The sequence below is a fragment of the Acanthopagrus latus genome, chromosome 15, assembly GCF_904848185.1.
Source record: "Acanthopagrus latus isolate v.2019 chromosome 15, fAcaLat1.1, whole genome shotgun sequence".
In the NCBI taxonomy this organism is placed as follows: domain Eukaryota; kingdom Metazoa; phylum Chordata; class Actinopteri; order Spariformes; family Sparidae; genus Acanthopagrus; species Acanthopagrus latus.
The window spans coordinates 14,270,558-14,285,960 of NC_051053.1; the positions used below are offsets into that span (position 1 = coordinate 14,270,558).

General features: G+C 40.1%; 2 protein-coding genes across 2 annotated transcripts; one reads left to right on the forward strand and one right to left on the reverse strand.

The window, feature by feature from the left end:
- Positions 1-444: 444 nt before the first annotated feature.
- On the reverse strand, positions 445-6,002 carry sirt1 (sirtuin 1). Its single transcript, XM_037122928.1, has 9 exons — positions 5,607-6,002; positions 5,004-5,126; positions 4,628-4,863; positions 4,372-4,524; positions 3,884-4,031; positions 3,702-3,781; positions 2,329-2,515; positions 1,694-2,221; positions 445-1,505 (listed from the first exon to the last, which is right to left on the reverse strand). The coding sequence occupies exons 1-9, from the start codon at positions 5,932-5,934 to the stop codon at positions 1,216-1,218; spliced, it is 2,073 nt and encodes a 690-aa protein (XP_036978823.1). The 5' UTR covers positions 5,935-6,002; the 3' UTR covers positions 445-1,215.
- A 428-nt stretch (positions 6,003-6,430) lies between these two features.
- Positions 6,431-11,034, forward strand: dnajc12 (DnaJ (Hsp40) homolog, subfamily C, member 12). Its single transcript, XM_037122930.1, has 5 exons — positions 6,431-6,819; positions 7,431-7,509; positions 7,867-8,006; positions 8,089-8,233; positions 10,285-11,034. The coding sequence occupies exons 1-5, from the start codon at positions 6,742-6,744 to the stop codon at positions 10,365-10,367; spliced, it is 525 nt and encodes a 174-aa protein (XP_036978825.1). The 5' UTR covers positions 6,431-6,741; the 3' UTR covers positions 10,368-11,034.
- The last annotated feature ends 4,369 nt before the right edge of the window (positions 11,035-15,403 follow it).

A 15,403-nucleotide genomic window follows, 5' to 3' on the forward strand; every position in this document is an offset into this window, starting at 1 on the left:
GTTTTTACTTAGAACCTCAGAAGAGATACCTATAATGATGTAAAAAAGAAAATAAAAATAGTTTTTCCTCCAAACGTAAACAAAACACTACCCTGGAAAGAGTATGTGAATTATGTTGGTGTAGACATTTTCCATCAATCACACTGGCTCAAATATGTCAATTTTCAAACACTTACATCTTTACAGGCAGGCAGCAGACTCCTCTGTATAATCATAGAAACTATTATAACATTATGAAAAGTGACATGGGCATCAAAAGCTGTTGTAAATGATGAAAAAGTGCCATTTTTCGATGATGAACGCATTGAATATTTGTATACGACTTAATCTTACAACTTAATAGAACTTTGCACAGAGAAAAATTATCTTCTAGTCTTAGATGAGTATTTCTTGCATCAGAGTATAAAAATAGGAGGCCTGACCATAAAAAGTAGCTGCCACATGTCAGAGGAAACACCTTGTCAATAGTTATATTTTTTCAAGATTTAAATGACAGGTTAAACATACAAAGCTTTTGAAGACAACATAGGAGCGTGTTGATAAAGTGTTCTTTGGTCTAAAATTAAAGATTACTGTTCCTTATTTCTAGCATTGACCCTCATGAAAGGGCAGAGCTAAACGTTATATATTGCAGGTTAGACAATGAATTCAAGTAAACCATTTGAAGATTTATGTATGTGTCTGAAACTCATAGTACCCACTATTTAGCAGGCAGTAGGCTTACATATTTACATGTTTCCCAACGGCAACATGAACCAACTCTAAACACAGCATGAGACCACAACTGACATCACAAGATGAACTGAGAGAACTGATGTCTTTGCTTATAATCATTATAATTTAGGAATTAAAGCTTAATCTAATGTTGCATTCATGGTACGTCGCAATAGATGAAAGCATCAGCTACATTTCTGAAAATGTGAATGCAAAATGAGATGAGCACATGGAAAGAAATTTATAAACAAAAAACTACTGCATTCTATTTAGTAAGTAGTATACAGTATGAAGTTTCAGACACAATGCATGTGAACAAACTGGGTACAGAACAAAAAAAAAAAAGAAACTTGCTGCATATTCACACAAAGTTGTCACGCAATTTCAACTTTATGAAAAATAATAATAAGGTTGATGAGTCAAAAATATATGAAACATATATATATATATATATATATATAAAAAAGACAATTAGTGCTTTGTCAACTGGGTACTTTACATTTAAAGGTGTGTGGTGCTCTGAGTCTGTTCAGAAGTACTGTCTGTCTGCACAATTGGTGTGCCCTCATTGGCTGAAGTGTCTTGTATTGTGTCTCTGAGGCACGTCTCGCCATCAGCTGCTAGTGCACCAGCTTCTTCTGGCTCGCTGTCTTCTTCCACCCCATCTGCGCTGCATTCAGACTCGTCACTGTCACTCCCACAAGAGCTCGACGTCTCATCTTCGGAGTCAGAGTAAACCTCTGCACCGTGGAAGATATAGTGATTCGGTGCTTGAAACAGGTACTGGCCTGCTGCGGGAACAAATACAAACAATTTACTGAGCTGAAATCAAAATCTGCAGAACATCTTTAATTAATGGGATGATGGATTAGCACCTGTGGTAACACACCTATGTCCCACCATCTAATAAACCAAAACTTATTTGTTAAGTATAATGTCGTAAAGAGTGCTGTTCTCTCTACCATGATCTAAAGCTTACTCTCAAGGCGTTTGCTGATTGGACTTCTGCTGATTCGACTCATCCAGCATCGTCTACGAAACTCAAGGTTGGAGGTTTGGCTCTTTACGTCAGCGGCATCCTCTTTTGGTGCATCTTCTGCAGACAACTCTGAAGATTCAGCTGTCTCTTCCCTAGGACTCTGAGCATTTGGACAAGGCTCTGGAGGTGTTACATTATTACCAGTGGTCTCTGTGACATTCGGACTTTCTGTCTCTTCTGAAGGCTTTGTTACTGAGTCTGTGATGTGTTGCTTCTGCTCCTCCTGGGCTGCATCGCTGGATGCAGGCAAGGCCTCGCTTGGTGGCTGTTCTGGTAACCGAGGGGGTTTTTCTGTGATTTCATTGAGTCTTACAGTGTTGTAGCAGAGCTGCTCAAAGTCTGCACCCAACCGATGACAGAGCTCATTGACAATGACATCACAGTCCCCAAGTAGCTCAACGTCAAAGTTGAGGTGAGGCAGCTGCTCCCTATTGATCAGGATCTGAGGCACTTCATGAGGAATAGAGTCTGGATGAGATGAAGAGAAAACGGGTAAGTATTGTTTGGATTTACTGCAAGAACAATAGAAACTGGCTATCACATTAAAAAAGTAGTAAAAAAAAAAAAAAACATACTTGGGATAAGGGCAACTGGTCGGACTTTAAGTGAAGAGCCAATGACAATCAAAAGGTCCACCTCGTCTTTGTCCTGCTTCATGGCTCTGTGGAACATTTCTGGAAGATTCTCTCCAAAGAAGACAATGTCAGGTTTCATGATTGCCAGGGGAATATCGCCTGGACACCGTGAGCATCGAGGGACAACCTGCAGGATGAAATTATGTTATTAGCATTTTCACAAAATATTGTGTTAAATTTCATCTTTAGACTGGGGGCAGCATGTATATAATAACTGTAATAACAGCACTAACCAATATCTTCAAAGTAGGCAGCTGCACCATCCTGATTTATTGTACATGGATGGATGGAGCAAAATCTTATGGGAAAGGTGTTTATAAAAAGCATGTTTTATTATGATTACTCTGCCTGGGGGTATCACTACAGTGACAGTTTGTGCTGAAGCTAAAAAAAATATATCATCACATTTTTAACACGTTCATGACAAATCACAAAAAATAAACGAAGAAAGACAATAAATCAATACACATTACCAGAGTGGTATCTAGTTTATCAAATGATTTTGGTGGTGAATGCAGAAGATTTCAGAAGTCTAAAACCACTTGCTGACCATCATTTTTTTATATTTCTCCTAATAAAGTTCTGTCCACCTTGAACTTTGCATGTCTTTTTGCAGTGTTAAAATCTTTGCAGCCTAAACCTGACAGCCTGTGATATCAGAACATTGCAGTTTGTTTTTTTCTTAGTTCATGGGTAAAATACATTTTTCGTGACAATGGCTCCCTTCTAGCAAATAATGCAATGCAATTCAGCAATTAATAATGGTTATTGTTTCATCTGTGTTTAAAATTACAAAATGTCTGTGGTGAAGAGGGTCAATCTTCAGTTTCACTCATGTCCCTGTACTGCTCAAGTTTTGGAACCAGTGCTGATAAAAAGTATAAGAGATGCACAGGATTGTTGAGGAGTATATTCACACTGTAACCATGAAACTCTAAATATTGTTACTGTTAGAAAAACACAGTTTGATGTTCATTGCCATTGTTGCAGGTGTTGCTTAATACATACAAAAGTGTGTATAATAGGCAGTGATGGAAAGTAATTGCAAATTCAATTTGCCCGAGTACTGTTCTTAAGTACGATTTTTACGTACTCATTCTTTACTTGTGTATTTACATCTGTCACTACTTTATACTTACACTCCATTACACTTGGAAGCAAATATTGTACTTTTTACGCCACTGTGTTTAAATTAATTTATTTTATCGTAATGTGGAAAAAACAGGAGTTATGGGAAACACTAAAATAAAACTGCAGTATCCATCAGTGCTGGTAAATGTGTCATCTTGGATCAGTTTGTAATGAATACATACCTGGTTAAAGATGTCTTCCCTTATGGCCTCACAATCCACTTTGTGTTTACAGACGAGACAAGACGCAGTTGCAAATGAACCTGAAATAAAAAGTTATTTAAAACGTTATTAATAATATTTAAGTTAATATATTAACTATTTAAACAAATAACCGAAAACCATCTTTTAGCTTCATCACTTACCATGACACTGGATAATTCGCTGAACTCCCGCCACTTGTTCTAATGTATCAATGTTTTGTGTGTAATTGCGCAGCAGCTTCCCCTGCTTATCCAGCATAGATATGAATCGGTGACAGGGTGAGGGCTGGAACTGACCAGGGTAGATCTCCTGTAACAACAAAGAGATAATCAGAACTTGTGGACTAAAACCAAACCTTGATATATTCATGCATGTCACCCCTGTCATAGCTTGTCTTTACCATTCATCTGGAAAACTTTTAAAACCTTGTTAACTTTAAACGCCTGGATAAGCTACACAAATTGGGACTTTGCAATGCCAAGTTAATGTTTACGTGAGCATGTTTAGTTTTGAATGCATTATATACATAAAGTTTATTTTCACATCAGACACCACACACCAGGATCTGAGTTCAGCGTGATCAAACCATATTTTATGTATCATCATCAACACTGATTTTCAGAAAATCAAGTGGACACAATGAACAAACCTTAGCAAACTTGAAAAAGGGTCTTGGGTCTCGTCTAAAATAATCAATGTCAAACATTGCTTGGGGGTCTGGAAGATCAGGAAAGTCAACAGCAAGTCGTGCATAAATCCCATCTCTGGATCGAAAGTCTGGTATTCCACATGAAACAGACACCTACAGGAAGAAAAGAAAAATCATTCAAACACTGACAACAGAATATGTTCACTTAATGCTAATTCAAGTAGTACAACTGCATGATACCAAAGTACATGCATACCCCAGCACCAGTCAGCACAAGGATCCTTTTGCTCTCCTGGAGTAGCCTGACCACATCTTCTAACGTGTTGATATCTTTCCGCTTCTTTCTTTTCGGAGGTTCTGAGATGTTGATGATGATCTGCCACAATGTCATATCATCTAAATCCGGTGGGAGCACAGTCTCCGGCAGCAGCTCCCTCAGAATGGTCCTCGGATCGGTCTCTCTGATGTGCTGCTGGATGAAACTGTAGGAACCTGTCCGAGAATATCAACATCTCAGCATGACTTGTATGGTAAAATGTTAACGCTACATATTTTCCTTCAAACTACAGAGACTGTTAACAGTTGCAGCAGGCGAGGTTTGAACCAAATACTGCTGAAATTCGTGGAGGTACCTATTTGGGGTTGAGGAGTCCAGTCGCTGGAGCTTGCATGGGAGGATCTGTCATCTTCCTCGGTGATGTGGTCCGGGGTGACAGCCAGACCATTTGAGGGGAGATCGTCATGTCCAAGAAAATCTGAACAGAGAGGTTTAGAAAAAAGTAATTAATAAAACTGAAAATAAGTGGCGTGTATCTCGAATGACGACTTGAGAACTGTCACAGCCAATATGCACGGCAGCAAGGACAGCGAGATAGCATTCAAGTTAACCTAATTAAGCGAACTTAAGCGGGGCAAAGAGGTAAACTGGCTAACAAATGCTAAGTTGCTATCAAAGTTCAGCGCCTTGATGAAATAAGTTAGCTTTGAGATAAATCGGGAAAGATATGTCGCAGACAGTTTCCTCTTTACCTCTGAGCGCCAAATTCAGCAAAGTTAAAGCAGCACACCTCTCGACACCCACACACCTTTCCTGTGTTTAACGTTAGCTAGCGTCAATTAACTTCTCGTCCGTTTCAAACTCGCCGGTTAAGTTGGTAAAACAAGCAGTTCCCACTCTTTCCACGAAGTCGAGTAAATACATGAAGCTGTGTTAAATGTCCGCCTCGTTTACATACCAGCACCCTCCTCGGTTGTCCCGAGCACAGTGCCGTCGTCTACTGGTTTGTGCGACTCGGAGACCAGCATTCCCAGTCCATTGTTGTCTCCGCCTAGCGCTGCCGCTGGGGCCTGCTCTACCGCCATCACCGGCTCCGCTGGCTGCGCACAATCCACCGCCGCCTCCCAGCTCTCAGTGGCCCCCTGGAGCCCCGATAACTGGTCGGCTTTGGCGACTTTGAATCCGTAGTTAGTCAACGGACTGATTTTCGACCTTTTCGCGGCTGGTTCGTCCATTTCGGAGGCGCCAGAAAAGGCCATTCCGAGACTGTTCTCTCCGTCCGCCATCTTCAGCCCGCAGAGCCGCTGAGCAGATCCTTCCTCTCGGACAGCTGGCTCATTTGCATAGAGCACGTGACTCGTTCTCCACCAGTAGTCAGGACGGGAACGCCCCTTTTTACGTCCACCACATAAAACCATAACAAAATATTGCTGCCTTCAAACACTGTCGGATTAATTTTAGCAAAAGGTGAGCGCTCATGAATAACTGCAAACAGTTATGCATCAAACGCACACAGAAAACTATCATAACAGCATGTGAGCTATGCGAGTAAATCCCTTTAAATTACACGAAGACGTTGCAATTTTAATGAATAAAGTGCATGCCTCTTGCAAATGTATTATATTAATTTAGCCACATATGCCACATAACCTTGTCATCAAAGACATATATATTTTTTTTTCATCACAGACTAATTTATCATGTTTTCTAATAGCCTCCACTTTTGCCTGGTACTCAGTGAGCGCTGGAAATTTCGAGCCGAGTGTGAATTTTAGTTCGGCACATGAATGCAGCATGCGTCATACATTGAAAGGGAGCGCTGACTTTTCCCCACGAGTCAGTCAGGAGAGCTCTCCCTTGATTACTTTAACCAGTTGGCTGTTAATCAATTATTGACGCAAAGCTAGCTGACCAAATAGTAATAATAATAATAAAAAAAAGTTCAGCTTTGAGGATATAGTGAGTGAGTGACCCACACCAGCACCAGCAGCAGCAGCGAGGTGGAACCCCATCAGCGACTCTTGAACCACAGCTGTGATCCAGGATAGCAGAAGCTGCTCCGCTACCAGAAACTACACACAAATCAGATTTTCATGGATGCTGTTTTGAACTGCAAACCAGAGGACTTGGAGGATTACTACGGTTTATTAGGATGTGATGAGCTGTCGTCGGTAAGTTGTGGTCTGTGCGTCTGTAAGGATCAGTCTATTTGCTGGGTGACAGCCTCATAATTGTCTACATCTACAAATAGAAAACGCTCTGGTTTAAGAGTTCACAAGTAGAGGGTCACATAAAATGGTGTATGTATGAAGACGACCAGCAAACTGTTGGTTGTTCAATCCTAGAATTCATGGACTTTGCTCCAGAGGTTAGTCTGAACCAACAGAGACCTGTTGATGCTTCAGCAAAAGATGTCAGAGGACATGTACGTGCGTCATCCAGCGTCTGATGGTTGCTGCAGCATTTGTCTTCAATAATCCCTTCCTCAACACGTTCACACGTATGATAATACGTATTATAACATGTTAAGTTAGTAATCTATTCATATTATTAACACTACACACCCTAAACAACAGCAATATGTGGGATGGGGATGTATTTGGAGGCCTCAAAATAAACTGATCATTTACAACTCAGCATAACAGACCAGCTCAGAAAATCACTGTGGATATATCCCTTATATATTCAAGATGCAATACTTTATTGCCATATCAACATAACTGAATTGGAACATTTGGATTTGCCAAAGCACACTATGTTCATTTAAGCTTTTACCTTGCAGACCGAGCAGATTCTCAGCGAATACAAGATCAGAGCTTTGACTTGTCACCCGGACAAGCACCTAGACAACCCAGGAGCAGGTAGATATGTGCGCCGTTATTGTTACGCATGTGAATCCTTTGAAGGGATGCTCAAGGATGATATTTTGTGAAATTATTATTTTAGCCAGAAGTGTGATTTGAAATCAGCCTGAATCCAACCCAAAAAAAAGAAAATGCATGACCTTTGAGTGATGTTTGTTCCCAAATTTAAGTGTTCATAATTATCCCACACATGATCAATTTCTCTTTCTGATGTTTCGACTTCAAAGCAAATTATGTATTATGTTAATGGAGAGCTGCTGACAAGTGTATTCAAAGTAGAGGGTATTTAATTCTCCTAACTTTGTGAGCCTAATGTTCCATCTTAGATCCTGATCTTTTCTTTCTCTCTGGCAGTGGCAGATTTCCAAAAGCTGCAAGAAGCCAAAGAGGTTTTATGCAATGAAACCAAAAGAAAAAACTACGACCTTTGGAAAAGAAGTGGCGTTACTATACCATTTCATGACTGGCAAGCCTTGAATGACTCGGTTAAAACCGTATGTATTGTCTTTACTCTGGTGTTGATGTTATGTGTATCACCTAGAAAGCCTGGTGATGTATCTGGTCGTCTGTTTGCAGTCAATGCACTGGGCCGTGAGAAATAAAAAGGAGCCAATGTTGGAGGCCTCAGAAGCAGAAATCCCTGTCACTTCCCAAACAGAGGACCCTCATGCTGCGAAGGAATCACCAGGGATCCCTTCACATGATGCCATGCCATCCTCAAGTAAGCAAATGTCAAAAGGTTGTCAAAGTAATGCAACGTATGGAGAAACGTGACATTAGTGTCACCGAGTATTAAGAAATTGACACTTAGGTGCTGATATTAAAAAGGCCTGCTTGCCAACCTCCCCATTTCTTTGAAGTGTTGTGTTTTGCACAGGACGGTTACTTAATGCTCTGGTATTAAGGTTTTTAATTTATATAGCGCCAGTCAGCCACAGGACAATTCAGAGTGCTTTACAGGAGCACAAAAAGACATTGAAAACAAGAATTAAGAATTTTGAAATCGCATCTGCTCTGAGGATCTGTTCCGTGCATAAGTACCCTGTATGTTATATATTTATTTATGATCCAAACATCCATTTACTTCACCTCATTTTGTACATTTCTCGTGCCAAACAATTACATTGTCAATAATAAAGCAATAAAACCTCTTTACAAGAGTACAAAGTGATGAGAACATAATATGATAAATGATGGTCAGCTGCTTCCCCTCTACAGACCCATGTAATGAAATAGATCAAAAACATACAGAATACATCAATACAAAAATTTCAAGGCACAGAGAAGTTTAATTTTCATGCAATCAAAGATCAGTACAGATAAAGAAATCATCACGCACAGTGATAGCCAGTGTTGATAAACAGACACAGGAAGGAGCGCCACATCAAGAAACTCAAACACTGACAGAACAACAAATGAGAAGTTTCCAAAGCACCGGCCACACTGTTTGATTGACAGGTGATCAGTGCACAATGAGGTAATGCCACATCAGTCAGCTGCCTGCAACAATCATGCAGTAAAAATAAGTTTTAGGAGTACAACACAGAAATGAATCCACTGTCTCTTAAATAATGTGTGTTTATTTGCAATTGCAGAACTCCTTGCTTTGTTTGAGAACAGGAAGGGTGGGATTATCAAGCTCTCTTCTGGAGCAGTTTCCCTCTGAGTGACTAATACATACTACCACCTGGTGTATACTGGTGGTATTAGGAGAGTCAAAAAAAAGACACCAAAAAAACAGAAAATGTTTGGAAATACTGCCAGAGCCTAAATACTTTGCTTGAAATACTGACAGCTAGACTACAACATCAAACTTTGTTACATTTCCCCCCGTGTATCTGCCTGTTTAGAGAATATGAGACTCTAAAGCTGCACGTGTGTGTGTGTGTGCATTCCCTCCTCGTCCAATCATGATGCTGTTCTGACAATGCACAATTGAAAACTGGGTAATGTTACACAGACATTTGAAATTGGGACCGAACATTTTAGATATTTTATATGTAAACTGAAAACATGGAATGAACACAGTCAAGTTGTTTGAGTCTTCATGCCCCCAAGTCAAGTCAGTTCAAGTCCAAGTTGAGTCTGTCAATTCAGATTGCAAGTCATCAGAACGGTGACTCGAGTCCACTCTTCTGCTTCTCAGTTTAGATCAGCTGGGTGCATGCGTGGCCAGGTTGAGGGATTATGAGTGAGGGTTTTTGAAACTCTGAGCAGGAATGATGTTTAAAATCTTGAATTGTACAATACTGAATTTCCACAGTATCAGCATGTCACCTGCTACTTTTCATCTAACCAGCTCACCCTCACTGCTTCTGTTACCATTCCTCTCTTGGGATATGTAAAGCAGATTCACCCGCAAAATGCAATATGATGTTGTCCATGTGTACAAAATATGACTAGAAATTATGTAATAACTGATTAAGTCTTTTGTTCAAATGCTGTTCAATGGCGCTCTAAATGTGCTGAAAATGTTTTTGTAATATACAGTGATATATCAGTTTTTTTAAGCCATGTTTTATGATTTGAGAGGTTTTAACTACCATATTATTATTGTTGTTCTTACAACATTGGTTAAATACATCTTCTTTATGGAAAAATAATTGTTTTAATGCATGTGTTATACACAAAATGGTAGTTATGATCATTTAGCATAACTTACTGTGATACATCAGCAGGTCTGAGCTGTTTCTATCTTGTCTGCTATTTACTAGCACCGTTGTTTACACAGTGATAAATGAAATTAACAGCCACTTTATCGTCATTTCTCAGGTGATTACTGCCATCGACGTTTCCGTTTTGCTGCTGACTCGCCATCTACCCTGCTGCAGAGGTTTAGAAATTATGAAATATAATGTAATTGAATTGTTTGATTTTGTTCAGATGTTTGTGTTCACTGTCGTCTTGTTGTCCATGTTCAGTTGGGACCATGTTCACCGTGCTGTCAGTTATTGTGAAGAGAGCTGCAACAGTGAGTCGAACAATCGATAACACAGTCGAAAGAAAATTAACTGCCAACTAATTTGACAACAGAAATGTCAAACATTTGCTGGTTCCAGCTTCTAAAATATGAGGATTTGCTGCTTCTTGCATCATTTATGACAGTAAATGAAGAGTCTTTGGGCTTTGGAGTTTGTTGGTTGGACAAAAGAAGCAATTTGGCCTCTGGGGAATTGTGCCAAGCATTTTTTCACAATAAAGTAAACAATCAATCATCAGTCAGATGATAATTGTCACATTAATCGATAATGAAAATAATCACTAGTTGCAGCTCTACTTGTGAATACGGTCCAGCTGTCCCTCCTCTACCCTTCTTGCATAAACAGGAAATCTCTAAATGTGTGAAATACATTGCGAGTCAGACAGTTGCATAGTGGTTGTATGATTCATTTATTTTGTTATTGACTTCACCACCCAATGGAGGTATGAGCATGCCTTATATCTTTTATGCGGTAATGTGTCTTCTTGTGTTACCGTCATAATCATAATGTTGGAAAAATAAAACTGAAACATGTTGTGTCATTTTTTTTTGTGCCTATATTTATATTTAAAGTGTTCAGTGTTGGAGTAAAATCTGGTTTAGATATACCATCCATTAAACAGAATATGAATTGCTGAACAACAGATGTTTGCTGCCTCACTGTAAACTCCATTCTCAGTGCATATACTGCAGTGTCTATATTACACTTTTGCAAGTTAATATTGGACCAGGATTTGCATCCAAATGATTTGTGATGTCAAAAAACAATCACTGGATTTTCAACGAGTGCAGCGAAACTTTTCACTTAATAAGTATGAACATCATTCTACATAGGGAAGCTCATACATTCAAATGAAAGGAAAAAAGAAGATGACAGTGAGGAAGGTGACAAAACTCCCATTCAAACTCATCTTGGTTCATGTAAGGGACTTTACTCTCAAAACACACACAGATACATAGTGCTCCTTTAAGTAAGTGTTGTAAGAATGCTCATTGTGGATGCTTGATTCTTACCCCATGTTGTGATTTCTTTATAACTAATCGAGAACAGCTTCTGCACACCTTAAGATCGACAGGTGCGTGGTTAATAATATTATTTTTAAAAAGTCATATTTAATGAATTATCTCATCTTAGGGGCCCTACACTCAAAGGTCCGATTCATCTGAGACTGTTTTGTCCTCAGCCTTGAAAAACAAAGTACATCGACACATTCAACTGAATCAGTGGATGGACTTCAGAGAGCTGCACTCGTTCCATGTGGACTGCAGAGACGATCATCCGTCACTAGATGCCGCTGTGGTTTTTTGATGACGTCAGGTTCAAGTCAAGTCAAATAGCCGATGAGGAGCTCTATTTCTCGCCGGGCGTGGTGGCGCGCGCCTGTAATCCAAGTCACTGGGAGGCTGAGGCTGGAGGATCGTTTGAGCTCAGGAGTTCTGAGCTGCAGTGAACTATGCCGATCGGGTGTCCGCACTAAGTTCGGTATCGATATGGTGCTCCTGAGGGAGCTCGGGACCACCAGGTCGTCTAAGGAGGGGTGCACCGGCCCAGGTCGGAAACGGAGCAGGCCAAAGCCCCCGTGCCGCTCAGTAGTGGGATCGCGCCTGTGAATAGACGCTGTAGTGCAGCCTGAGTAATACAGCGGGACACAGTCTTTTTACACTCTGTGTACTCTTCAACTAACTGCTGGCACAACAACAATGTGTTTACATGATACAACAGCTTCATCGCTGCTACTTTGTTGTCTTGTTCCGATGAAAAACCCTTCACAAAACACTTCAGTTTGTTTGTCCTGCAGCGCCTCCACCTGGAGGAGAAGAGCAACGACACCAACCACAGCACAGAATGTAGAGAAACATACTTAGTCATTTAATGAAACCTGGTTCACCCACTCGCCAAATTAGGCCTCTTGTCAGGACTCATTAAATTAAAAAAAATAACCAACAATCCAAACTCAAATATAAGAAGATAAGAAGTTCCATAAATGATAATCATCATCATCATCATCATCATCACCACCACCTTTATTTATCACCTGACATACTGAGTGCAAAGTGTTGTACAATAAAGTGGGAAAACATGTAAACAGGAAAATTAAGTGCAATATCAAGTGATAAAACCAAGCAATACAAAGTGCATAGAGTTACAGAGGTTTGTTGCATAGTTAAGAAAGGCTAAGCTGCAGATTTTCTCATTTGGAATTTTGAATAACGACAGCAGAGGCTCTAAGAGGTTGAGAGGGATTATAGAAATACAAACATTTGGTCATGTAGGCTGGTCTCAAGCCAATAAGAGCCTTTTAAGCAATTATCAGGACTTTAAAATCAATTCTAAAAGATACAGGGAGCCAGCACAGGTAAACTAAAACTGGAGTGATGCGCTCTCTACTTCTTGTTCTAATGAAATGTCTAGTTGCAGAGTTCACAACTAATTGTAGTTTATCAATGGATTGTCTTGGAAGACCTGTGAAAGGAGGATTATAGTGATTGTATCTATTTCAAATGAATGCAAGAACAAGTTTTTCGGCATCTTGTTGTGTTAGGAGCACCTTCCGTGCGTTGCTTAAATGATAAAAGGTGCTTTGGTCAAAATCTTCTTATGGAATTTTACCATTTAATCTGTTTCTATGATAATGCCCAGGCTCGCGACTTTTGGGTTAATTAACTAAGTTAATTAATAGTAAGTAGTAGTGAGGTATTGACTCTCTCCTCTATTATCTGCTGTTAGTCTTTAAGAAAACGTAGATGCAATGAGAAGAGATGAGGGGACAGATAACTGCAACAGCTCTGCAGCACTTGAGGATCATTATGAACAAACAGGTGGTTGACATTTTTGTATTTGGAGACCTGAGCCTCTAATGCCTGCTTCTCTCTCTAAGCTTCATATGATCTGCTGTTGTTGATGCACATCTCTGTATTCCAAAACACAGTGACTGAAATGTTTATCCAAGACTCACTGTTTAGAAAAACCTCCACCTTTGTCCTGCAGCGCCTCCATCTGGAGGAGAAGAGCAACGACACCAACCACAGCACAGAATGTAGTGAGAATACTTTGCGAAGGATTTTCATGGAAACAAGACAATAAAGTAGCAGCGATGAAGCTGTTGTATCATGTAAACACATTGTTGTTGTGCCAGCAGTTAGTTGAAGAGTACACAGAGTGTAAAAAACTGTGTCCCGTTGTATTACTCAGGCTGCACTACAGCGTCTATTCACAGGCGCGATCCCACTACTGAGCGGCACGGGGGCTTTGGCCTGCTCCGTTTCCGACCTGGGCCGGTGCACCCCTCCTTAGACGACCTGGTGATCCCGAGCTCCCTCAGGAGCACCATATCGATACCGAACTTAGTGCGGACACCCGATCGGCATAGTTCACTGCAGCTCAGAACTCCTGAGCTCAAACGATCCTCCAGCCTCAGCCTCCCAGTGACTTGGATTACAGGCGCGCGCCACCACGCCCGGCGAGAGTTCTTCTCATTCATAGAGGCTTTGAGGTTTAGAGTGGTGACGTCATCAGGTGGGACGCTCAGGTGGCATGTAGTGACGAAAAAAAGATCCATGTCTGTAGGCCTACACTTCTCCTGAGGCTCCCTCAGAGATCAAAGTCTTGTTTCAATGAAAACACACATATATTTTATATCTTTAAAAAGCTGTGTGCTCAGTAAAACAAAACACCACCCACTGCATAAGCCATATGCAAAAAAACACAGGAGTGGTATCTGTCACTCCCAATGTAAATATGCAGAGTATGCAGTTCTCTGATAATTATGGGAATTATAAAAGCAGTATCTTATATCTTCTCTCTCTATATATATCTTATATATCTTCACTATTTTCCATATTCACTGGGGACATAACAATGTGTTGTAACACACTGCATCGCAATACAAAAATGTGACAGTGTCTTAGATGGAAAATGTTGATACCTTATAAACCTTTGGTTCATTTAATGAAACCTGGTTCACCCACTTACCAAATAAGGCCTCTCGTCAGGACTTTGTGGATGTGAAGAGACAGAGTTCACTTAACAACTTCCATGGAAATATTTCATTAAATTTGAAAATTTAACCAACAAAGAAGTTCCATAAATAATAATATTCATCGTCATCATCATCACCTTCATTTATCACCTGACATACTGTACAAGGAGTGCAAAGTGTTGTACAATAAAGTGGGAAAAACATGGAACATTACGTGCAATACCAGGTGATAAAAGCAAGCAATGCAAAGTGCATAGAGATCCATAGCTTTGTTGCATTGTTAAGAAAGGCTAAGCAGCTGATTTTCTTATCGGTTTTCTTGGTTTTCTAACTGCAGCAGAGACTCTAAGAAGTTGAGAGGGATTCTAACAATACAAACAGTTGGTCATGTACGCTGGTCTCAAGCCAATAGGAGCCTCGTAATACCATACAAACAAACAGTACATTGCTTAAATGATAAAAGGTGCTTTGGTCAAAATCTTTATGTGGAATTTTTGACCTTTAATCAGTGTCTAGGATAATGATCAGGCTCCTGACTTTTGGGTCAGATGAAAATTCCAGCAGATTGTATTGAAAAAAGAGAACAGAGGCAGCTTCTATGAGCAACACCAGAAGCTAAAGCAGGCCCGGTTCTGGACTGCCTTGTTTTTTTTGGGGGGGGGGATTGACAAAGAAAACAAATTCACCACCAAATTTCCCAAATCGTGCTAGACCAAATGTGTTCAGTCCTGAGAAAATTTAGTGTTTTACACACCAGTAGTATGATAATAAAGTGCAGACAACAATGAGGCTGCATAATGATCATATAAACTACTGTAGCTACTCAAAATGACTTATTACCTGAGATCAAAAAGTATTAACTACCTGTACACCTCCCACACAGACATGAATACACCTGTACTGAGCAGGTAACTGGACACACAAAGCAGAT